Source organism: Calidris pugnax, unplaced genomic scaffold (genome assembly GCF_001431845.1).
Source record: "Calidris pugnax isolate Ruff unplaced genomic scaffold, ASM143184v1 scaffold376, whole genome shotgun sequence".
NCBI lineage: Eukaryota > Metazoa > Chordata > Aves > Charadriiformes > Scolopacidae > Calidris > Calidris pugnax.
This window is the reverse complement of record NW_015091140.1, coordinates 704,192-728,804: the sequence shown is the minus strand read 5'-3', so window position 1 is coordinate 728,804 and position 24,613 is coordinate 704,192. Positions and strand designations below refer to the sequence as shown.

General features: G+C 39.9%; 1 protein-coding gene across 3 annotated transcripts in view; it reads left to right on the top strand.

The window, feature by feature from the left end:
- Window positions 1-24,613, top strand: part of IARS (isoleucyl-tRNA synthetase) — a 155,915-nt gene that overhangs the window by 114,653 nt on the left and 16,649 nt on the right. For all 3 annotated transcript variants that reach the window (XM_014958674.1, XM_014958672.1, XM_014958673.1), the window contains 10 exons: window positions 1,515-1,662; window positions 4,545-4,665; window positions 9,261-9,352; window positions 10,328-10,405; window positions 10,870-10,991; window positions 13,154-13,256; window positions 13,469-13,552; window positions 20,537-20,711; window positions 21,477-21,589; window positions 21,873-21,968. In XM_014958674.1, the coding sequence (XP_014814160.1) occupies window positions 1,515-1,662; window positions 4,545-4,665; window positions 9,261-9,352; window positions 10,328-10,405; window positions 10,870-10,991; window positions 13,154-13,256; window positions 13,469-13,552; window positions 20,537-20,711; window positions 21,477-21,589; window positions 21,873-21,968 (1,132 nt within the window). The remainder of the gene's footprint in view (window positions 1-1,514; window positions 1,663-4,544; window positions 4,666-9,260; window positions 9,353-10,327; window positions 10,406-10,869; window positions 10,992-13,153; window positions 13,257-13,468; window positions 13,553-20,536; window positions 20,712-21,476; window positions 21,590-21,872; window positions 21,969-24,613) is intronic.

The following is a 24,613-nucleotide window of genomic DNA, read 5'->3' as shown; positions in this document are numbered from 1 at the left end:
TTTATGCAAGAAGGCTTCTCCTTTAAAATTTATGGTCTGGTGTTCTTGAATGTGCTGTGTCAAACCCCATTAAGATTTTAAAGCCTCCTAAAGGAAGTGCCTGTAAAGATATATTAGTTTAGAATCATGATTTTTGAAGTTGATAAAATGTGAGGAAATGAGTTAATAAATGTCTATTGAGAAATGCCACAGTGTTTAAAATAAAGTTGTTTGGTTTGTTTTTCATATTTGGTAAATTAAAGGAAGTGTATCTAAATCAAATTTGTATTCAAGGGTTTTTTTGCTAAGACCAGATTTCTTTTTGAGTTAACTTGATAGATACCAGTTTGTCTCCATAGGAAGAGTATTTGTTTAGGGAATAAGATGGGATAAAGAACAAAAATGATTTTTTTGAGAACTCACAGCCAGCAAGGAAGCTGGGGAACACGTCTGTGTCTCTGGAATGAGGAACTGTTTGCCTGAAAGGGACTGACTCAGGGAGGATCTCCCTGGACAGGGTGGATTTCATGTATAGATGACCCCCACATTGGCTGAGGTGGGCATGATTCTGTGAGGAGCTGCTTCTGCTATTAGTTGTCAGTGTCACCTGAATCCTCTGCTCTTCTAGAGCTGTCTCTGGAGCTGAGGCGCATTTGTATGGGTAGGGTTACACACTGTGTCCTCTTCTTGGGCTATTTTTCTTGAAAACATTAATTTCTTCTCTTTTACTTTGATTTGCCTGGTTTGCCTTGCTCCTTAGCCCTATGTTTGCAATAGACCAAAGCTTTTTATAACTGAAGAAATTAACTAGACTGATTAGAAAGGTACTGGATCATTGTTAAAGAATTGAAAATATTACTGAAACAGTAAGTGCTATTCTAAAGATGAACACTAGTTCATAGATTTGTAGAATGGTTTGGGCTGGAAGGAACTTATCATCTTGTTCCAACCCCCCTGGGCAGGGACACCTCCCACCAGACCAGGTTGCTCCAAGCCCCATCCAGCCTGGCCTTGAGCCCCTCCAGGGATGGGGCATCCACAGCTTCTCTGGGCAACCTGTTCCAGTGCCTCAGCAGCCTCACAGTAAAGAATTTCTTCCTAATATCTAATGTAAATCTCCCCTCTTCCAGTTTAAAGCTGTTGCCCCTTATCCTATCATAAATCTCCCCTCTTTGAGTTTAAAACTGTTGCCCCTTATCCTATCGCCACCGTCCCTGATGAAGAGTCCCTCCCTGTCTTTCCTGTAGGCCCCCTTTAGGTACTGAAAGGCCGCTATAAAGTCTCCCCAGAGCATCTGAGTGTGTGTTCAGTCAACTTCTAGAGTAAAAAAATATTTAAATTCTCATTCAAATTGCATATGCAGTATCATAAAAATAATCCTGTAGCGCTAGGAAGTAAACTGTGATATATGTTACGTGCTTACAGTACTATCCTCCTTAGAGTGAGTGTGAAACTGCTTCCTTGGGTATGTTTAAGTGCATTTCTATCGCTACACACAGTTTTAAGCTTTTAAATATTGTGTTCGTATTTTGCAGGTTATACCTGATCAATTCTCCTGTGGTAAGAGCAGAAAATCTGAGATTTAAGGAGGAAGGAGTGAGGGACATACTGAAGGATGTCTTCCTGCCCTGGTACAATGCATATCGCTTTCTCGTGCAGAACGTCCAGATCCTGCAACATAAGGTACAGGTTTCCCAAGCATGGAAAGGCAAAGTGGAAGGGACTTTGTGCTTTTTCCACTGTTAGAGTGAATTAGCACTGTAGAGGAATTTAGATTGGGAGGGAGGTCTGGACTCTGACTCTGGAGGTCATCTGTTCTTCACCTCTTTGTTTGAAGCAAGGCTGACTTCAAAGTTAGCTCAGGTTCGATCTACTCGCTGTTAATTTCTGTGTTATTTGCTCTTTGCACCCTGTTTTATAAAGCTATAATCACAATGCATCTTTCTTTTCTTGACCAAACTTATTATTATATGGAAAGAAGGAGTGGACAGTAGGGGACTGTCAAGACGTAACAGCTCTCATTTCTCAGATTGGGGTGCTATTGATCCCCTTTTATTTGAGATAAATGTGAGGCTATTGCATTCAGATTCTTAAAATTAGAGGAAAAGCGTTTGCAGGGTTAATACTTACGAAGCAGTTACCATGCTGGGAACACCAGTTAAAAGCCAGGTACCACGTGTGCTCCAGGGAATCCTTCTGAAATATCCATCCTAAGCCTTGTTGGTTTTCTGGATATTGTCTTATCAGTGTTTGTGTAGTAGCTTGGAGGCATTAAGTGGCACTAATAGTGCCTTGAGTGCTGCTGCTTTTCCTTTGCTGTTGCCCTGTGTCATGTAGCCAGGCACGGCTACGTCGCAGGAAGGATGCTGTCAGGGGATGGCATCTGGGCTGCAAGTTTCTCTGCATTCAGAATGTTGCTTAATAGCAGACAAATTTAACACAAAGAGAACTGCAAATAAGTAATGAAAAGAAAGTTATTTTCAGTAGCGGCTGCTGTGACAATTTATTGAGCTAACTCATTTACTGTAACTTTAATTATGAATCTGCATAAAAATGTTTAACTTGGGAATACTTGATACTGAATGCATTAGCCACAGCAAGAAGATTGCCTTCTGTAACATGACAGTTAATTTTTTTAAAAGTTAAATTTAAATACAACTCAGGAAAAAAAATTGAAGGAATGGAATGGAAAGCAAGGTAAAGCATCATAAAAGCAATAATGCTTTAGACTTGTAAATTACATTTGAAGTCTACAAAAAATGTTGGGTGAGTCACGTGAGTTTCTACACTTTCAGAATGAAAGCAGGATTAAAATTCCTCTTACAGTAATTTTTCATTTAAATTGAAGATTTTATGTGTATGTTGTATAGTTTCTGTTGAAACGAATTCTAATCTTCCAGCCTGAGATTAATGATAGAAGGTTACCACTTGTTAGTGCAGACTTTTATGGGACAGTGGGAACTAAGCAAAAAAGCTCAAACCTTGTACTATGCATGAAATTACAGTAGCAGCCTAATTGCTGTGGAGACCTGCCATTTGAAGCAATAAGAGCAGCTGACTACAGTAAATAACTGACTTCAATAAATGGTTTTATCTTTTTAACAACTCCTTTTGGGAAGAAAGTCTGGTAACTTTGGATGCTAATATTTAACAAATCTTTTTTTAGGATCCCTAGACAGCATTCATCAGACAAACTTACACATTGCCCCAAAAATATACTTCAGTTTTTCCTGGTTGACCTTTTGAATTATCTAAAGTGTGATTTGCAGCTTTTTGCTGTGATCCCATTAAATCTTGAAAGATCAGCCAAGTTGGGAATGGAAGACCCTGGTGGAAAATCCAGGTGCTGAAGCACTTAGTTTTGGTAATTCAGCAGAATTAATTTTTCTTTCTAAATGGATGGTGAAACCATTCCTATGCACCATATTAGGCAAAAGAATGTGCTGTTGGAGGTGATAGTGCTTAAATTAGATTTCATGCACAGACTTAAACAACTTCTTCATTGTATTCTGCCTCCTACAAGAGAGAAACTACAATCTCAGTGTCCTGGATGAAGTTTAATAATAAGTTTATGGCTACTGTAATGACCACAGTAATTGCAGTTGGTTAAATGATTGCTGATCTCACACTGGGATTGCTACACTTCTGGGTGTGCAGATGCAAGTCTTTCCTAAGAACCTTCTCCTTGATACTGTATAAGTGGATGTATAATTATTGGGTCAAATAATCCAAACAGTTTTTTTAAATCTGGACTTTGAGAGAAGGGAAAGTCCAAAGACTCAAAACGGGATGTTAAACAGTGTTTGTAAATCTGGAAAAAAGAAAAAAAGCAAACAACCCCCCTGTTTTCAACCAGTCATAAGAAAGTTCACATGGAAAGGAATCAGACTGTAGGCACCAACAATTGTGTTTACTTATGGTCTTGCCTGCAATGCCTGACAGAGCCTGCAAAGTGTTAGGAAATTTCTCAGATGGGTGCAAACATCAGTATTCTGGAAAGCAGCAAAAGGCCCTACGTGCGTGTTGGATGCCTGAAAATTCCACCTCTGTTTTCATGTTTTTACGATCTTCTATGCTTTAATCTGCTGAAATTATCACAGGCCTTAAAAAATAATGAATATGCTGTTTGTATGCCCTTTCCCCAAATAGAATTCATCTTCGTAGTACATTTCTTGTAAATGCTTCAGATCCTCCTAGATGAAAGACTTACGTAAATTCGAGAGTCGTGGCCTGTGTCTGGAAGCGATGAGTTACGCTGCAGACAGGGAAGGAGCGCCTGCATGCCGTTGTGTGCTGGGCTACTTTTCATCTGCTTTAACAGATCCAAATAACTGGCCTCCTTTGTAGCTGAAGGTACGGTGTGGTGAAATCAGCAGCAGTGGGAGTCAGCTTTTCTGTAGCTGTATTTCTCTGACGTACATGTTTCTGGAATTTGATGTTCTCTCAGTATAACACAGCGAAGGTGACAAAATATTAGTGGCTGACAGGGGGCTCAATAAAGAGGTCTGGATATATGTACCCTTATAACTTGAAACATGTGTTTTGTGTTTTTATGTTGATGATAGGATGAGGGAAGAGAATTCCTTTACAATGAGAACACAGTTAAGGAGAGCAGTAACATCATGGATAAATGGATTCTTTCTTTCACCCAATCGCTCATTCAGTTCTTCAAAGCTGAAATGGCAGGTAGGCACGTGTTTGGGCGGGTGTGTGTACGGGTGGTTTATTTTTGGTTAGAGAACTAGCCATTTCATCCAGAGATTTCCAGATTCCACATGTGACTTAAGGTAAAAGGAAGGAAATCTTTAACCAGCTTCGGTAATACATGGAATGCTGCTGTCATGGGTGTAAATAAAGATTTTGCTATGCTTGTTCATGAGATTTCAAAAAGTGATGAGGCTTTTCTTTGTCACTGCTAATCCTATGAGCTCAGTGATGTAGTTTCTTGCTGTATCAATATCTCCTGCAGTGCTTGGAGCAATTCATAATAATATAATAGTAACTGAAAGACAGCAGTGAAAAGGAAGCCAAATAGAATTTAGGGAAGCTGTTAAAAAAGGATAAAATGGGCAGTGCTCAAGTCAGCAAAATAAAATAATTTTGAGAGGTACATGAGCACAGGGAATAAATTCTCCCCTGCACAGTGCCATGGAGAGACTTTCTTTATAATCACATTGGGAGTGTATGCAGCAGGATGGAATAACATTAGGACATTGCATTGGTTTTCTTCCTGCATGTTACCTTTTCATCATCCCACATCTCTCAACTCTCACATATTAAGACAATATTAATTGCAAAGAGAAGGTGCTGCAAGAGTCCCCTGTAGCTCTTGCAGTTGGTCTGATCCAGTGTGCTTACAAGCTTGCAGGTAAAGTCACAAAAGGATATGAAGAAGTGCCCCCTTTAAGGGCACTAGAAACCTGGATATTGGAAAGAAGGTGGCTTTTGCCATTGTAGTTCCTGTTTATGAATAAAAAACCAACTCCCCCCATGCCTGTGATCTTAAATTGCCCTTGGAAGAATTTTTAGGAGCCTTCCGCAGGTGTGCTTAAGCTTCGGGGAAGGAAGGTATTAGTGAGATAATAGATAATGAGGAAACAACTAAATACCAGACCGGAGTTTATGAGGACACAGTTCAGTCCTCCTCTGCTTCAGCTGTCTCTTGTATTCCCCCCCCCCTTAGACTGGCATGATGTTCACTCTCACCAAGACCAGTAAGATGAGTTTATTTTGCTACAGCAGATAAAGCAGGTCATTTTGGTAATAACGAAATTCAGGTGAGGTCATCTAAGAACATTTCATTAAAGTAAGAAAGAATCCTCAAGCTACCAAAGCCAGGAATAAGATAAAGGCTGGCTGTTTTTGATGAAAATGTGGCTTTTTCCTAGAATTTTTGTCCTTGAAATTTGATGATGGTGTGTATGGAGTTTCATGTGTTGTCAAACAGCTATATGCAGAGCCTGTGCAAGTTTATGTGCTGCATGTGAAGAGAATACTTTGAGGGACAGCGGAAAATTCATTTGTGAATGTGTGTAACTGGGATCTTGGGTTAGTGCATGGTTTAAACAGAAATAGTATTTGCAAGAAGATGAGCTGGAGGAGGGGGGAGGATGTAGAACCTTGAATTCTCTGCTCTGGATTTCTAAGAGGAAGATGAAGCTAATAAAAAGGGATGTGTCAGCTGACATCTCTACAAAGGAAGGAGATCCTTCCAAGCAGGAGGAGAACATTCCTGTTGGAAAATGACAACGTAAAGACTTTCAAGACTGTAGTGCTGGTATTAAATGCTATTGTCTTGTGTTAGATGAAGATAACATGATGTGCTCATCAAACGGGTGACACATCCAATTTGGAAGTGACTAATAAATGTGATTTTCAATTTATTTTTCTGCGTAAACTCTGAATTCAGTCAGACAGATATTAATGAGATGCATTAAATTTGTGTACTGTGAGATGGTACTCTTGTGCTAATCTTTTTTAGGAAACTAGTTTGGGATTCTTTTTATTAGATTTCCCACTTCATATGCCTTGAAGTAGGAAAAATGTCAGGAAGAGGCAAGGGAAGGTTATTATGGTGACTGATAACCTCAAGTGCTAGGTAAAGGAGATAAATAGACTACACAAGCTTCATTTGAGAACCCAGGATTTTGAAAACAATGCCAATAATGAAAAAAACAATAAACAAATACAGAAGCTGTTGTAGATGTGGCATGATGTCAGCAGAAATAAATGATTGTGTCCATCAACTAATTCCATACAACTCTGGTACCTGCAGGAAACGTAAAAAAAAAAAAGTGTTGTCTTTGTCATGCCAAAGCCATGGGGGAGGTAGTGGGATTGAGGTGATTTTTGGGCAAAATCTGTCACAGAAAAGGTCAGGTCTGCACTGCGTGTGTGATTTGTGTAAGAACATACAAGCCTGAGACTCTAAATGGCAAGGAGATGCCACTGACCAGAAAAATGTTGCAGCTGAGCTTAGCTGCTTCCATGGATTTTGGGCAAAATCTGTCACAGAAAAGGCCAGATCTGCACTGCGTGTGTGATTTGTGTAAGAACATACAAGCCTGAGACTCTAAATGGCAAGGAGATGCCACTGACCAGAAAAATGTTGCAGCTGAGCTTAGCTGCTTCCATTTAATCAAGTGTATTTTATAGCGCAGCTAAATTTTACGCCGATTGCCTGCCTCTAGAAAAATGTTTCCATTAAGTAAAACTTATGTTAATTCTGCCCCAGTTTCTACGCATAGCTTGAAGAGCCAGCAGTATTTCAGCCAGAATGAGTCCCTGTCAGTTTAGTGTTGACCTCACTTGGTTAGGAGAGTGGGAAGGGGAACGTACCTGTGCACCCTCCAACTCTGGGGTGCTTGAGAGAGCCAAGAAAAACTTGAGGAAGGTGTAACAACCCTTTCTAATCCTGGTTTTGGGAGAGCTTTTGGCTTCCTGGAATGTGTGCAGTTGGAGAAACAGGAGACAACACATCAGAAAGCAGCGCCATTTCAGTTATTCTTGGTAAACTGGCAGAAGTTAAATGTATTGAGACCATACGTGTGTGTGTTTGTGGGAAGATTTTTGCTGATGGGTATCACTTCTGGTTTGATGGGTGCCCAAAACTGGAGCTGGAGATGCACTATCTTCATAAGTGCTGCAAGTTAGGAAGAGGTGTGCCAGTAACCTCCTCGGTAGCAGCTGGGGTAGATAATCACCTATTGATAATAACTCACTTATCCAAATGAATTATTTGCTATTGAGCAGTAATACAGTTTTTCCACTAAGACTCATCTTTTATTTTGGAAACTTCTAGGATTTGGGCCCTTTGATAAATAGGGCAAGTAGAAAGATATTGGGAAGGTATTATGGAAAGTAATAGGGCAAACAATCCTTTGTGTTTTAAGGGGGGGTTGAAATTATCTGTTTAAAACCAGTAAGCCGTAATATTCTTCTCGGGTTTTTTTTCCAATTAAGTGCCCAATATTAGAAATTATTTTACAAAATAACTTTTTTCCTGATAACTGAAATTGAAAGAGGAGTGTGTGTGTGTCTGTGCATATGTGTGTGTGTGCACGTGGTTCCAGGTACGTGCTTGCCTTTTTCTTGAGTCATGAAAAAGTCAGATTTCACAATTTGGTTTATTAAATGGGATTACAGCTCTTGAGGGGCGAAGTGCCCGTTTCCAGGCTAACTTGAATCTCTTTTTAAAGATGTGCTCTCCCTGAAGGGTGGGGTTTTTTGAGGCCTTTTGTTTGTTTTTAACAAGTCTCCTAACTATATAATGCATAGCTAGAAGAGAGAGAGGAATTTTTTAGATATACAAATTCCCACATAAGTAATGTCTTCCCCACCGTGGCATGAATCTTCTGAGCATTTCCTTTTTAGGTTTAAATCTCAGTATTCTGCCTTTCAAAACACAATGCAATGATGAGTGTGATGGAGCTTTTAAAGCAAAGATCCATTTTGTTTGGTAGCTGCTTGATTAATGAAATAGATGCAGAATAGAGATCAAAAACCTCTTTGCTTTTAGAGACATGCAAGTTTTTCCTTGGAAAACTGAGTCCTATTTAAAGTCCATCCTCACCCCCCCCAGTTCTCTTGCGAGCAACTGAAATTTGTTTTCCCAGTTGCATAGTGATGCTTGTGATGACCTTCTTTTTCACGTTGGCAGTCCTCCATGCTTTTAAGTTACCCAGAACTTGAAAATACAGCTATGTTTATCTTCTTACCTCGTCAGGCTTGCTGTTACTTTACATTCTTTTAACCTACTGTGTTACTTAGAAAAATAATAAAAAATTGCAATTAATTCAGGGGCAATTGGTTGAAGTGTTCCATTTAAAATCTGGTGAAGAAAAAAGACTATGTTGGCAACAATGAATAGAGTTTTATTGTATGATCTACAATAATTTCTGTTAAACTGCTAGTGACTTGGCTGTATTTACAGCATGTGCAAATCTCGGATTTGCCAAATCCTTTGCGATTAATAGTCTCTTACCCACTATCCTCTTTACGAGTCAGATAAAAGCATAAGGCTTCCATAATGCGTGTTTGTGTAGGATTAGGGAAGCAATTTGGTGGTAGATGTGTTTGTCTTGAAACAGGAGAATTGATGACGTGCAGTTTCAAAATATGGTTTTAGCATGATAGCATGTCTAATCACTTTTTTGGTCTTACTAACATACTGCTCAAGTTTTATGTTTAACACCAGAGCTACAAATGATAATGTGTTTCTTTAAGTGAGGAGCTTGATCCAGAGGGCAAATATTAACTACAGTAAATGTTTTTCCTTCTAGCTTACAGGCTCTATACTGTAGTCCCTCGATTAGTGAAGTTTGTTGATATTCTGACCAACTGGTACGTTAGAATGAATCGCAGAAGACTAAAGGTAGGTGTCTACCCCTGCAATCTTCTACTGTAAACAAAATCCTCGTAGTCTGTGGTAATTTGATGTGTAGCAGCTTCATGGTGTTATACAAACTCTTAATGCTGCATTTTAAATTGTACCAGTTTATACCTGATAGGGGGAATGAGAAGTTAATATTTTTTTTCTCCTCTTTGCTTTATGAGAAAACCCAAACAAACAAAATGCCCTATAGCTCATAGAATGGTTTGGGTTGGAAGGGACCTTAAAGATCATCCAGTTCCAACCCCCTGCCCTGGGCTGGGACACCTCCCACCAGACCAGGTTGCTCCAAGCCCCCTCCAACCTGGACTTGAACCCCTCCAGAGGATGGGGCAGCCACAGCTTCTCTGGGCAACCTGGGCCAGTGTCCCACCACCCTCATAGTGAAGAATTTCTTCCTAATATCTAATCTAAATCTCCCCTCTTTCAATTTAAAACTCTCATCCTGTTCCTCCACTCCCTGATGAAGAGTCCCTCCCCAGCTTTCCTGCAGCCCCTTTGGGTACTAGAAGGGGTTCTAAGGTCTCGCTGGAGCCTTCTCTTCTCCAGGCTGAACAACCCCAACTCTCTCAGCCCATCCTTATAGGAGAAATGTTCCAGCCCTCTGAGCATCTTCATGGCCTCCTCTGGACTTGCTCCAACAGGTGCATGTCCTCCTTAGGTTGGGGGTCCCAAAGCTGGATACAGGTCCATGTCCTCCTTAGGTTGGGGGCCCCAGAGCTGGACTCAGCACTCCAGGTGGGGTCTCACCAGAGAGGAGTAGAGGGGCAGAATCACCTCCCTCACCCTACTGCTTGTTTCACTTGCTGGATGCAATTGAGCAAAATGAATACAGCTTGAAAAATTACTTTATTGCTTTAACATAAAAAACTTTTTAAGTTTATGGAAGTGCACTTACTGATCCTAAATTGCAGTTGTTGTTTGTTTTTTTTTTTCCTTGATGAATTCTTCAAATAGGGCGAGAATGGGACTGAAGATTGCATTATGGCCTTGGAAACCTTGTTTAGTGTTTTGTTCTCCATGTGCAGACTTATGGTAAGGGAATTACACCCCACTTATAAGTATTTGGTGTTTTTAATGTAGTTAACCTAAAGGCATGCATCTTTGTGTCTCAGTTGACCATAGAAACTAGGGTACAGAGACTGAGCACATGGGGAGAAAAAACACATTGCTACCGATTTGTGTATCACTGTTCATTTTCCACCTTCCCCTTTTATCTGCTTATCTGCCCCGTGGTACCCTAAAGAAGGCAAATATCACCTGATGTTATGTTTTCTTAGCTGATGCCCAAAACAAGTAAATATCAGGAAGGAGCTGAATAAGAAGTAGCAATTTCATCATTTATTTCAGTCTGCATTTTGAATCCCCTCACAGTTCTGCATTGAAGACACTGTGTAAGCATTGTTTTTGCTGAACTGTCCTTATGCAATTCATAAGCATTACTGATTCATAATGTACCAACAATAAAGGAAAGATGATGATTGAATGCAACATTACAGGCACCATATACTCCATTTATCACTGAGCTGATGTACCAGAATCTGAAGACACTTATTGATCCGGCCTCGGTTCAGGAAAAGAATACTGAAAGCATCCACTACCTCATGCTTCCCCAAGTGAGGTAAGAGACAGCTCTTACGTGGCAGAATGGGCTTTGGGTTTGGTTGGGGTTTGGTTGATGGTTGGGTGGTTTTTTGGGAATTTTTTTGCTTTTCACAGAACAGCGCTCCTTCACTTACTTGTATTTAAACTGTTTTGCATAACAAGAAAACAAGCTGTTTTAATAATGTAAATATCCCTTTGCCTCAGGAAGAATGTTACAATGATAGGTAACACATTCTTTTCTGTAAGCAGAAAATGTTTAAGTTTTGATTAAGCTCATATTCATCTTAGTCTCTTTGCGGTGGGAGAATGTGTGTTACGATGATAGGTAACACATTCTTTTCTGTAAGCAGAAAATGTTTAAGTTTTGATTAAGCTCAGATTCAACTTAGTCTCTGTGGTGGGAGAATGTTTCACTAGCAGTACACTTCACACACCGCTTTCAAAGGTAGCTGGGGGTTTTCTTTTCCCTCCACATTTAAGGAGCAGACTTGTGCTAGGTTAAAGGATAGTAACTAGGAAGGAAAACAATTAGGAGGAACACGTTCCCAATTCATAATGTTTTCTTCTTAGGGTGGGCAAGAAATATCCTTTATACTCTTTAAAATGTGCACTGACTAGAAGCTCTAACACTTACCTATGAAGGGCCCAAACTTTCTTGTGGGCCCTACAGCTGCAAGAACATGTGTACCCCCCACCTTTGGGCTTTTCTTGGTGAAGGCTGATGCCAGACCCCACAGGGATAGTTCTGTGTGGCCCACATACGGAGCCAGCAGAGTGAGTTCTTGTGGCTTCAGAGCAAGAATTTAGACCATTGTCAGAGGTTGCCACTTCCTTCTAAGAAGATAAATCACGAGAGCCAGCTTTCCAGACAGATCCCTTCTTTGGATGCTGATGGGCAAGGTTTTTTCCTAAGTTCCAGTGTGTCTCAAAGGTTTGGGTCCATGGTGGTTGTACTGGGCACATGCGCTGGGTTATCCATAGTATCAACCCAACCAGGTAGAACTCATCGGTTGAAGTTTTTTGGGTTATTGTTTTGGTTTTGTTCCTTTTTTTATCCAGCTGAGAGAGACACTAGTATTGTAGTAATCAGTTGCTCATTAGTTGTCTTAGTGCTACATTAGTGGATTGAGTTTATGTGTGCCTTGCAGTCTGCTGTTAGTCACTGAATGCAAAAGAATCAAACTTTCCTTGTGCATTTGCATTACAGTATGAAAGCCCTCAAAGACAAGAGAGCTGACCTTGATACTTTATGTACTGTTTAAAAATTTAAACCTTCTAGTTAGTGTTGTTTCTTTTATGGATGCTATATAGGTAGTAACACCTTAATCAGAGCCCTAGTGCAGAAGATGGGGATGTTTCAGTTGTAAGTTTTGCTTTAGCAGTCCTGTTTTTCTGGACAGTCCTTATTGGATGCATGGTTTTTGTCCCGATTTTGTTCATTTTATTCACAACTGTCTTCTGAACCAGTACCTCTGGTCTTGATGTGACACTTGTGTGGTTCTAAAGGAACTGCTCAATTTATGCAACTGCTCAAGAAATCAAGAAAATCACACTTTCGGAACTGTTGGCCGCTAGTACATTTGAAGGAAGATGTGAATGTCAGCTTACTCAAAACCAAACCATGAACCAGCCAAAGCCTCCCCCCCCAAAAAAAAACCCCAACCTGCCTTGCCTCAAAATGGAAGGGTGTTAAAATGATGAAGCCAGGAAAGATGTCAAGACTGTCTAAAAGATCAAGCAAAAATATTTAGCATTCCTGGAAAAGATTATAAATTGAGATCCAGTGAGTTGGTTGCATTATAGGTATTTCATTGTCATTATAAGTGTCCTATTTATAATATCTTTTTGCATCTTCTTATGATCTTACCAATGTAAATCTTAGTTTTGATTGGATGTTAATAGAATAACTAGTATGACTCAATCCATCATTTCCATCTTGTGAGAGGTGCTAACAAAAGATGATTTTAAAATAGCTCTGTTTTTTGTTTTCAGCAAGTTATTTCCTCATCTTCTCCACAAAGAGAGAAGAAAAACCTGTTTGTTCATTTTTCAAATTGCCCCAAACAGGGCGTAATTGAGTCTCTTGCAGGAAATTTCTGAGAAGGGGTAAAATGTTTTCAATCTGCTCAAACAGATGCAATGAAAATGAAGCAATATAATGTTTCCTTTTTAATCTAGGGAGGATCTCATCGACAAAAAAATTGAAAGTGCCGTTTCTTGTTTGCAGTCTGTTATTGAGCTAGGACGAGTAATCAGAGACAGAAAAACCATTCCAGTAAAGGTCAGAACTCTTAATGTTTTCTTATCAATACCATGGGAATGTGCAGTAGCTTTGTAGCTTTGGGATAAGCCTGGGAAAACTGAAGAATTAATTTGATATAATAAACAGAGTTCAACAATAAAATCCTTCAAATGATAAACAATAACTTCCGAAGTTCTTTATTTTCAGTTGGAAAACCAAAAGTTTCTGTTGGTTTTTTTCCTTCTCCTCAGTACCCATTGAAAGAAGTAGTCGTTATCCATCAGGATCCAGAGGCTCTGGAAAATATCAGATCTTTAGAGAAGTACATACTCGAGGTAAGAACACCATGAACATGATGCTTAACTGGATTGTGTTTGTCAGTTACCTAAACAAACAAAACCCTAACCCCGCCTGTTGATGGTATGAATAACTCACACGTAAAATTAAGGTAAAAGAGAATTGTCATGAAAGGGGGTATCAGTGGGTACTGGGTACAGAAATGAAGGTAAATGGGTGATGATCCTTAGTCAGTTGTAGTACTGAGAATTACTTAATCACTGAGCACGCAGGACTAATAGGCTGTTAGAAATGTTCTTTTTCTTGGTGAGTTAAAGCAAAAAACATTTTCTGAATGAAAGTAAGGCAGTAGTCAGCTGCATGTTGTCAAAGAGATGGACTGCAAAATTTGTGATCCCCTTCGGTTAAAGGGCATTGAAATCAGTTTGAGAGTTAAGTGGAAGAGTTGCTGGAGAGAAGGAGCTCCATGTAAGGCAGAATAGGGGACCAGTCAAGATTTTTGCAGGATGTTGTTTAGGCAATAAAATGTCAAATAAGTAAGAATTTCATCTGTACAATTTCTTACACTCATCTGCTCTCTTAATGTGTGTCCATTAGAGAAATGCAGCCTGTCCTACTTCTAAGCCTTTGTTTGCATAAAAGCCCCGTCATTCAAAAGGAAAGTAACCCTTCTTGGGTTTTTGAGCTTAGCTTCCTGAAATTGGCTGCGCTTTCTGCTTTTAGTCAGTCACGTAAAAATCCATAGTATTTTAACAAGTAAAATGGAAAAGGAGTTTGTTTATAAATCAGCTTCATTTATTTCTATGTTTATATTATAAATAGATCTTTTCAACTTCAGTACTGCACTTCAGAAGTTGTGGCGAAGGCACAAAGCCTGTTACTTTTTGATTGCTTAAAAGACTGCTTGTAGAGTGGGCTTATTTTAGTCTTTATGTTCAACTGAATTTCATTACAAATAGACTTTATATGCATCTGCTTTTACATCTATGATGTACAAGAGAAATCAAAGAGTGAGAGGGAATAGTGAGAAGGAAGAGTGTTTCCGCCACTGTGGTGAATTTTGATGAGCTGTGGTGGTTTTATTTAAAAAGAAAAGGAGAAAAACCAGCTGAGAGGGAATAGTGAGAAGGAAGAGTGTTTCTGCCGTAGTGATGAATTTTGATGAGCTGTGGTGGTTTTATTTAAAAAGAAAAGGAGAAAAACCAGCTACCATGCCAGTATGCCTCTGAACTTTTTTCTAGGTGTTGGGGCCTTCAAAGCATCTTGCAAAACAGTGATTATTTCTCCTTATATCTGTTTGTGATCGTGCATTTGATGTCATGAGCTATGCTATGTGTGATTTCTCAGTGTTAGCAGCCTCTGTGCTTTATAATGGCTTCACTGACCAGGGAGTTAGAGGTAATGCCATCTCTGTTGGGAGACTGGGAGCCTTGGAGAACTGCTCTGGAATGCAGTTAGGGAAGAGGGAAGACTGGTTAAGCAAAGATCTTTTCTGAGCAGTCTGAATTTCCTCTTGCTGCAGTAGTCTCTTGTTGGGATAGAGGACCACTTTTCACCCAGATGTTTCATTGTGTTCCTTGGGGAGATAAACCATGACTTCATCTTTGTAACTGTGTGTGTTTTGGGGAGAAAAGAATTGCCTTTCGAATAGCAACTCTTTGCTAAGAAAGCAGAATTCTAAGGAACTGATTTGGTGTTATGTTGTGCAGAATGTGTGCATTAGACACATAAATTGGGGATTACTTCATGATGATAATTTCTGTTTATTAATCTGTCTGGATTTTCACTTGAATCCTTCCCTTATGCAGTCTTACTGTATTTGTGTGTCTCCTAATTCAACGAGGCAGAATACACGCCAGCTGTTCTCTGGGGTGAGGACTGAAGGAGTGGTCTTGCAAAACAAAACCACCTCAGTAGTTGTTCAGATGATCTTCCCCATTGAAGACCTCCTGATAAAAACATTTCTGAGGAAGAGATGCCTCAGGTCTGTCTTAAAGAAGGTCCTTGTTAGAGAAGTTAAGTACCATGGAATACAAAAACTATCAACCCCCCCAAATATGAACTTCCTTAAGTGTTACAGGAGTTTTCATAGATTTCACATAGAAGTCTTAATACAGTTTCTGAGTGCATGTGCCCTCTCAAATCTGCTTGTTTGCAATCATCTCTGTTTAAACGAGCAAAAACCAGAAGAAAAAAAAACATTTAAACAGCAGCATAGTTGTACATCTGAACAGTTTATGAAAGACACACTTCCCTCCTGTGAGAACTTCACATCTGGAAAGGTGAGCCATAGGGTGCACTTCTCATCCTCTGAAGTCTGCCCTCTTAGCTGTATTTGAAGTGCTTGTAGCATATATACTAAAACCAGTTTACTGTTACACCTTCATTCTTTGGCCTGTTTAACCTCCAGCATACTTCCCAGCTGCTGGCATATTAATGTGTGGCTTCTGTGTGTCCAAGTACAGTAATTGGGTGGGAAACATAGGGAAAGATAAGTTCTTTTTCTATTATGATAACAGTGGAGTATCTAAGGATACTTTTTCCCTTGTCCAGAAATGGCATGGCCCTTATCATACACCTGTCCTTGGCAGGTGAAGGATTCTTACCTCCTTTCAGTAAAGTATCTTCAGAGGGTTCTGTAACAGAAGATCTCATCACATGCTTTAAATGTGCTAGAACTTTTTTAGTTCAAGTTGTCATTGTCAAGATCAGCTGCTTTGCCTTGACAAAGAGAACAAAAATCTGCATCTGCCCAAGCAAGATCAACACACTTCACGTGTCTTGGAGAGAGCAACCATGGCAGTCAGAGAATTTAAGAGCTGACTGAAGCAGTGGGGGACCTCTTAAACTTCTAATTATGTATTACTCTAGCAATACCATCTTTCCCCAAGCCACATCTAAGGGCAGCTTCTAAAAATTCTGCTGGGGGCAACTGAAGAGCACTGGCTGAGGGAGTCGTGGCTCAGTGCACAAGGATTCTAGGTCAGTGTTGTGTGCTTCTTGCTTTCAGTTACTGTGGGCCTTCAATTCTTAAGAATTGTGCCCCAAAGGACTTTTAATTAAGAAAATCTTCATTGATTTGCAAGTGGGATTGTAAGGCTTTTCTGTCACGTTAACTTATTGATTGTTTTCCTTAGACTTGGCAGTTACGATGCTTCACTTCAAAATTGCTATTATTAATCATTTCAATACCTGGATCTTTTCAATAGCAGAATTTTGTGAAATTTAGGTTAGCGTCTATCACATTTTCTCAATCTGAAAACTGGATTTGTGGATTTTACAGAATCCAATTTTAAGGGAGATGAGGTTTGTTTACTCAAATTACTTCCAAAAACAATAGCTGACAAAATTTGCTGTCAGCTTTTATAGCTAGTAAAAGCTAACAAAGAAACCTAACAATCTATAAATTATTACATAATTGGTTTGTACGAAAGCATGTTTTAATTTATATTCATTTGCTCTTGCAAACAAAGCTCAGGTATGTCGTATGGGGAGAGGAGTTACAACAAACTGAAATAGCTTTGTGGAAGCACAGATACAAAAGACTGTCTGTTGTCCTATTTTTATTATGTATCTTAAAATTCAACAAGCTGATGCTGAAGGTATGTGTTTTATCGTATTGCACAGCAATCAATCTGGCTGTTGACTAGGATGGAGCAGAGCTAAAGAGGTCAATGAATCCAAGCAGACTGGATAGTATTACTGTATTTGCAGCTTTGTTCATCAACCTCCTACATATTCAGAGCTTTAGAACCTTTAGTTATTGCTAGAAGTTTGTTTCTAGTAAATTCGCAGGTGCCACAGGTCATCTGTAAGAAAAATTAGACTTTTTAATTTCACGCAGTTGCTGACAAAGGAATTTGAAAATTACACTTGTCAATTCCTTGAAAATTTCATTCATCATGTTTTCAGAAGTACCTGTAGTCTTTGATCTGCAGTTTTATTCCCTCATCATCAGAACATAGCAAAGGATTTAAAGAAATGGATTTTAATATTAGAACTGTCCAGAGTATAGAGTTGTCATGCAAAAAAAGGCCAAGCTCAAGCAATGTAATAAAACCAGAAGGCTTTTAGCAACTGAACACAATTGCATTTATTCATTAGTACTTGAGGCCTTTTACAAGCCTAGTTCAGGGCTTTCTCTTCCAGTGAAAGGTTTTATCTGAGTAAATTTTACTCTATGCACAAACAGAATCTTGTTTGCATCCGACCTTTGTATAACCCTTCAACCCCCACCCCGTGTATTGGCTATAATAAAACGGAGAAAATTGACTTCTCCTTCATCAAATCCAAGGTCTACCAATATTTCATAACATTAATGGTGTTACAGTAAAGTAGTGGAAGGAGCCCATGCACGGGCTCCATTAAGTGACGCATGAAGGGCCTTCAGTGTTTTTGTTTCTTACAGTACCGTGTAACCAATAGTTATGTTCCTGTTTAAGATGCTCACTTAAAGACCCCAGTCCAGCTGGAGCACAGCACTGGTGTTGGTCTCTTCTGAGAACTGCGCATAGTTGGGTTATGGGTCGATCTGATTGTGTCTGGAATGTGGCCCCAGTGAAAGGCTCTTGTCTGTAGGAATGCTGGAATTTTCTGACTGGTGATAGGAAGGACTGGTTGCCTCTGTGTGTATGAGACTTGAAAGATGTGTAAGGAGCTATTTTTGATTTATTGAGAAGATAAAGAAATATTTTAAGTCAAAGCACTATATTGAGGCAGATATAAACACATCTAAGATAAGGACTTGCTTTTTTTGTTGAAGAGTCGCTCTGGTTTTTTAATTGATAATGTATACAGAAGAATGGTTTCCTAATCTAATTAGTATAGAAAACTTGTCCCGATGGAGTTGGCTTGTATGCAATTTATCTAATCAAGCCCAAAGTCATGTTTCAATTTGTGCTGGTTTTTGGATTATTATTTCTTTTTCCCCATGAGCTTGTCATTTACCACTTGTGGGCTCCTTTCCAACATCACCCCATTAAAACTAAATTTCTGAAATACGTAAATTTCATTAGATTTCCTAAAAGATGTATTAAATAAAATTAGCTTGAGTTGTGTTCTTGGATCCTCAATGTCAGTAGGGCTTCCTTGGGAATTAGACTGTAGCTCTGGGGTTGTATTTAAGCATTACTTCTCAATGGAAATGTTTGGCTCCTTGCTAGTCCCGTCATGCTGACACTGCCATTTACTTCTGCTTCCTAAATGACTCGGAGGAGCATCCTTGGCAGATGCACTTGGTGATGGGGTATCATGTTGATGTGAACTCCAGCAACCTTCTTGTGGAGATTTAAACACAAAATGCTTCAGGTATTGGGCAGCCTGACAGACAAAACCTGCCAAATTATAGTGAAACGTGCTATGGATCTGTGCAGGTTTGTACCTGTTAAATTAAATTAATTTTTTCCAAGAACAGAGTGTGAGACTGGGTGAAACTGGAAATTTAGGTATCAAGTTCTGCCTTGCGTGTGTTTCTTAGCCTGACGAAGCTGAGAAAAATTAGACTCTCGAAGACACAGAATACCACTGGGATACAGTGCAGTTATTGGCAGGAGCTGTACCAAGGCACTATTTCTTAGTATTATTAATCATGCGTTCCTTGGACAGAATTAAGTGGAGAGTGGAGAGGTTTGCTGTGTATTTCCACATTTGGCTTTGTGTGATGCTCAGGGTGTGTAATTAGGTTTGTGGGGTTTTTTAATGGTGGCTTTTAACGTGCTTATGTGACGAGGAAAATGTTTGTAATTAAGAATGTAAGAAGTGATGTAGTGGTTTAGACTCGTGGCTCATCAGCACATCGTGCTGTCTCCTGCAGTGGTAGAGTCCATTCAGAGAAAGTACGAGCATCTGGCCACTTCTTGCAGTAGGGTCTTGTCATAGTCACCATCTGCAGCTTCTGTATTAAAGATACTCAGTGTGCAGACCTGCCTGTCCCTGCAGCATCTTGTCACGTGCCTACTCTCATGAGCTTAATTCCTTTTTGAACTTGGTTCTACACTCCTGCTTACATCCACTTGTGGCATTAAATTCCAAGGGTCAACTCCTTGTATCTCTTTTAAACCAATCTCTTGCTATTTCCACTGTGTGCTCCCTTCCCTGAGGAGCTCTTTGGGGATTTGGTGAATAACAGTTTTGCATTCCTTACCCACCTCTTTCATAATTTTTTTAACTTCAATTATATCCCCCTTCAGCCTCCTTCTCTCCAAAGAGTTCTCACCTTGGTTTTTCCTCATGTGATTGCAATGTTGTCCTCCTAATCAGTTCTTCTGTAAAACTTCCCACACCACCACTATATTCCCCTTCAGATCCAGGGACAAAACCTGCACGTGTGACTTCTAAAACACGTGTACACCCAAGATTCTGTAGTGGCAAAATAACATCCTGGGTCTGGGGCCCCTCCTGAAGTTCATGTGAGTTTTCTAAGCATTTTTGGCTGCTCTGGCACAGTGCTCTCATGCTGAAGGGCATAGAGAGAAGCTTTTCTGAGGAAGGTGGTTTTCTGTATGGTAAGGACCTAGAATAAACGGATAAGGAGAGAGACAAAATGAGGCAGTAGCATTTGTACAACTTAAAACATGAAATTGTTAAAGTTTTCTGCCTAAATGCATATTGAGAGGACTTCTGCAGCAAAATTTTCCTTCCTGAATTTTGCCGGGCCGTTTTCTGATGCCATGGCACACAAAGGTAATAGTTTTACCTCTGCAGGCAGCTGTAATGGTAAAATAAAAAAGGTTGTTGACGGGGGGTGTGATTTGAGTTGAGAGCTGACTGGTGTCTGTTAATAACAGAAATGTCCACCTGCAGGCTGTAGAGGAGAAAAGGATCTTCTGCTGAAGGAGAGCTTCAGTATTGGTTGGGTTTATTGGCTCTTGCAGTGTGGGAAAATGACTTAGTCCATAGAGACAACCATATAAAAAAATTGCAGCTTGAGACTTACGACTTCCCCTGGTTTTGTACCCTTTCCACAAGTCACAGATGGCTCTTCTTTAGCTTCATTTTTTTTTTCTCTTGGTGTTTTTGTGTAGGAACTCAATGTACGTCAAGTGACACTATCTACCAATAAAGATAAATACGGAGTCCGGCTGCGAGCGGAACCGGATCACATGGTGCTGGGGAAGCGTTTGAAAGGTGCATTTAAGCTTGTCACGGCTGCCATCAAAGAGCTGAAGAGTGAGCAGCTGGAGAAATTCCAGGAGACAGGTACACAATGGGACAAACCACTAAACAATGCCAAAGTTGACCAAAAAAAGATCCAAAACTGTTTGGCTCGTCAGAAAAAACTCAAGCAATTGCACTTGATTTTGTATATTAATCAAGCATTTGCAGGAACAGATGCAAAAGTATCCTTCTGTGGGCTTAGGGGAACTTAAGGCCTACTTCCTTGCTATTATCTCTATTAAATTTTATGTTAATGAGGAGAACAATTGGTTGTATTGTTTTCTGACAGTAGATTAGCAGTGGCCATGTACACTCATCTTACACTGTTCTCCTGTATAAGTGGTGTTGTAAGCCCAAAATGAAGTAGAGAATAAGATGGAATCAGATTCAAATTAAGTATATGTACAATAGTTTTTTTTTAAAAGCATTGCTTCAATTCCAGATTTACACGTGGGTGTGAATTTTCCAGCTATATCTGTTTAGTTAACTGCTTAAATATAAATTTTGATTTAGTTGGGTTTACAGGTTATTTTTAAGCTTTATACTGTTTCGTTCAAGTGGCACGGACACAGTTGCTGAAGCGTCTGTGTTTGAGTGAGTTCTGCTGCTTGTATGAAAAAACTGACCCTGTGATACTTCAGTGTTTCTTACTGGGGCTTAACTGCTCTTTAACTGTACTGCAAATGTACTGCATTTCATATATTTGAAGTCTGAGACTTGTTAAAAGCTTTTTTGAATTAAAAATGGTATATATATTTTTTTTTTACACTGGTTGTAAGAGATGCTCATCATCTGCCAATTCTGCAGGCACCATCGTTGTAGAAGGACATGAACTCCACGGGGAAGATCTTCGTCTCATGTATACCTTTGATCAGGTCACAGGAGGATCTGCCCAGTTTGAGGCACATTCCGATGCTCAGGTATTTTACTGGTTATTTCTTCTGTTTTTGATTAAGGGCAGAGTTCCTCTAGAAGTAACATGAAAATGGTGAGGTGAAAGCTGGGGTGGTTTTGTTTGTTCAGGTTGTTCAACAAATTCCATGAGCCTTTCTTCTGAATTTTGGAGATGTTAAAGTACTCTCTTCAACGTGATATCCTCTAAGAGAGGAGCTCTATAAAAATGTATCTGAGCTTCTGAGGGAGTTAATACTGGTTTGTTTCAAGTTTGTCACCAATTCAACTGTCTCCTGTGCATCACCTCAGGTTTTAGTTCTGCTGGATGTTACCCCAGACCAGTCCATGGTGGATGAAGGAGTTGCCCGGGAAGTGATTAATCGCATCCAGAAGCTTCGCAAAAAGGTGAGGAAGCAATGGTTTGGAACAAGACATTTTAATTGCCTTTTAAGCAATCTTTGGGCAATATGCAGCAGAAACTGACCTTTTTAATTAAACATGAGGCCCTCTACCGTTTACTCCTCATGTATAGCTTTCTGATTGGATAGAAATTAGTACAAATCATTATTTTAATTTTGGCTTCCCATATTACTAAGTAGCTCAAGTTGAACAACGAGCTTGCTATACATCGTCTATAGTGAATTAACTAATTGTTTCTTCTTGAAACCTCTTGTTTCCTATCTCCAGCTATGTGGCAGAGGCTGAGTCCCTGTTAAGCAGCGGTTCTTGGGGCTGCTGCCTCCTGCCCAGAATTACCCTCTGGTCCGTCTCAATCCCAGTGGGCTACGGCAGCTGAGCTGGTGGGAGCTGAGACATCCCAGCCCAGGACTGTGAAAAGAAACAAACTCATCTCTTAGCAAATTGCAGGAGGCATTTCTGGCACTGATTTGTATACCTCCATTAATGGCTCCACTCTAAATTGTTCTCTGCTGTCTGACCTTTACGTTAAAGCACTTTGAACCAATGTCACTTCATTCTTTCTACAATACTTATCCCGAAAGAGCTGTGCTCACTACCTCCGTTTTGTGCCAAGAAAGCGCCATCACTGTGGGGGTGATGGCAAATCTAAAAAGCCTTTAATCTGGAGAGGACATGAAGCAAGATTTATCTTGATATAAAGAATTCTAAAGGTTTCAAAACCTGCAAGTTGAAGAAAAATTACCCCACAAACCAAATAGTCCCCTCATGCACATACACATTGCAAACATGCAACATAGTGTTCTGTGATAAATGTAGGGTTTTCCTACTCAACAAACTTGGTGGAAATGCACTAGAATTTGTGTCTTTGTCAGACTTATGCCTGAAGAAATCTTGCAAAAACTCTAAGTGATGTGTAGAGACAATTTTCATGGGAAATGTCTTCGTTGTACAAGTATCTTTTCCCAAAAACTGTATGAATCTTCAGTATAACACTGAAAAATGACAAATTTGTGCCAAAATGGTTATATACTATATATACAGTGCATGTATATTAAAAAAAACCTATGTAGATTTATTTATGTATAAAGTAAAACCAGGAAGGAATGTGGCCATGAAAAGAATACTCTCTCATAAATTGCTGGTTGATTTAAATTTACTTCTATAATGACATAAGGCCATAATTTATTCTCACTTAAATGAATATCAAAATACTTAATCTTGCCTAATAATTAACATGATGCTAATGTGCATTTATTCTGTCATTCTTTTATTCCCACTCCTGTTAAAAAAGTAGGCACGTAATAAACCCACATATTCCAGATCCGCAGTAACTATTCCTGGCATTAGGGCAGTAATTATTTTTAGCAGATTTTAGAAATAAAGTTTTCTTGGTGCTGGTTTTTTTTTTTCCTTGAAACCATTTTCTTACTGAAGCAGAATTTTGCTCTAATTCAGCTTTAATAAGCTTACCATTCAAATAAATTGCTTTTTTTTTCCCCTGAAGTGTATGTTAGTATGTGAGATGTGACAGAACTAGTGTGAAAGTCCGGTCACCACCTTCCAAACTATTACCAGAGTGTCTTGGAGACTGTTGGGCGTTAAGAAAATGTCACTGATTGAGCAATTGTTCAATAAAGAGCCCAGGGTTTAATTTCAGGCTGTCAGGATGTGTAAATGCTGGTGAAATTCTCATGCATCAAGAAAAGCTTTTTAATAAATGTGGTAGGCTTTCAGCTCACTGAGGGGGTGAGTTGGTACAGGAATTGGGAAGTGAGACATTTTGAGGAAGGTACGTTATTTGGTCATTATCTGTTGAAGGAAAACTCACTGTGTTTCAAGCCTCTGAACAAAAGAATTGTTTTATTCTAGATCCGATCCGATCTAGATCACCTGAGAGGTGATCATCCCCCTGTACTCGGCACTGGTGAGACCCCACCTCGAGTACTGTGTCCAGTTTTGGGCCCCCTACCACAGGAGGGACATTGAGGTGCTGGAGCGGGTCCAGAGAAGGGCAACGAAGCTGGTGAGGGGTCTGGAGCACAAGTCTTACGAGGAGAGGCTGAGGGAGCTGGGGGTGTTCAGTCTGGGGAAGAGGAGACTGAGGGGAGACCTTATCGCTCTCTACAACTTCCTGAAAGGAGAGTGTAGAGAAGTGTGGGTCGGTCTCTTTGCGCCAGGGGAAGTTCAGGTTGGATATTAGGAAACATTTCTTTACTGAAAGGGTTATCCAGCATTGGAATGGGCTGCCCAGGGAGGTGGTGGAGTCACCATCCCTGGAGGTATTTAAGAAACGTGTAGACATGGTTCTTCAGGGCATGCTCTAGTGCCCAAGATTACTGGTTTGTGGTGGGGTACTGTGTGGGTGGGTGATGGTTTTTGGTTTGGTGGTGGTTGTTGTTGTGTGTTTTCTGTTGAAGGAAAACTCACCGTGTTTCAAGCCTCTGAACAAAAGAATTGTTTTATTCTAGATCCGATCCGATCTAGATCACCTGAGAGGTGATCATCCCCCTGTACTCGGCACTGGTGAGACCCCACCTCGAGTACTGTGTCCAGTTTTGGGCCCCCTACCACAGGAGGGACATTGAGGTGCTGGAGCGGGTCCAGAGAAGGGCAACGAAGCTGGTGAGGGG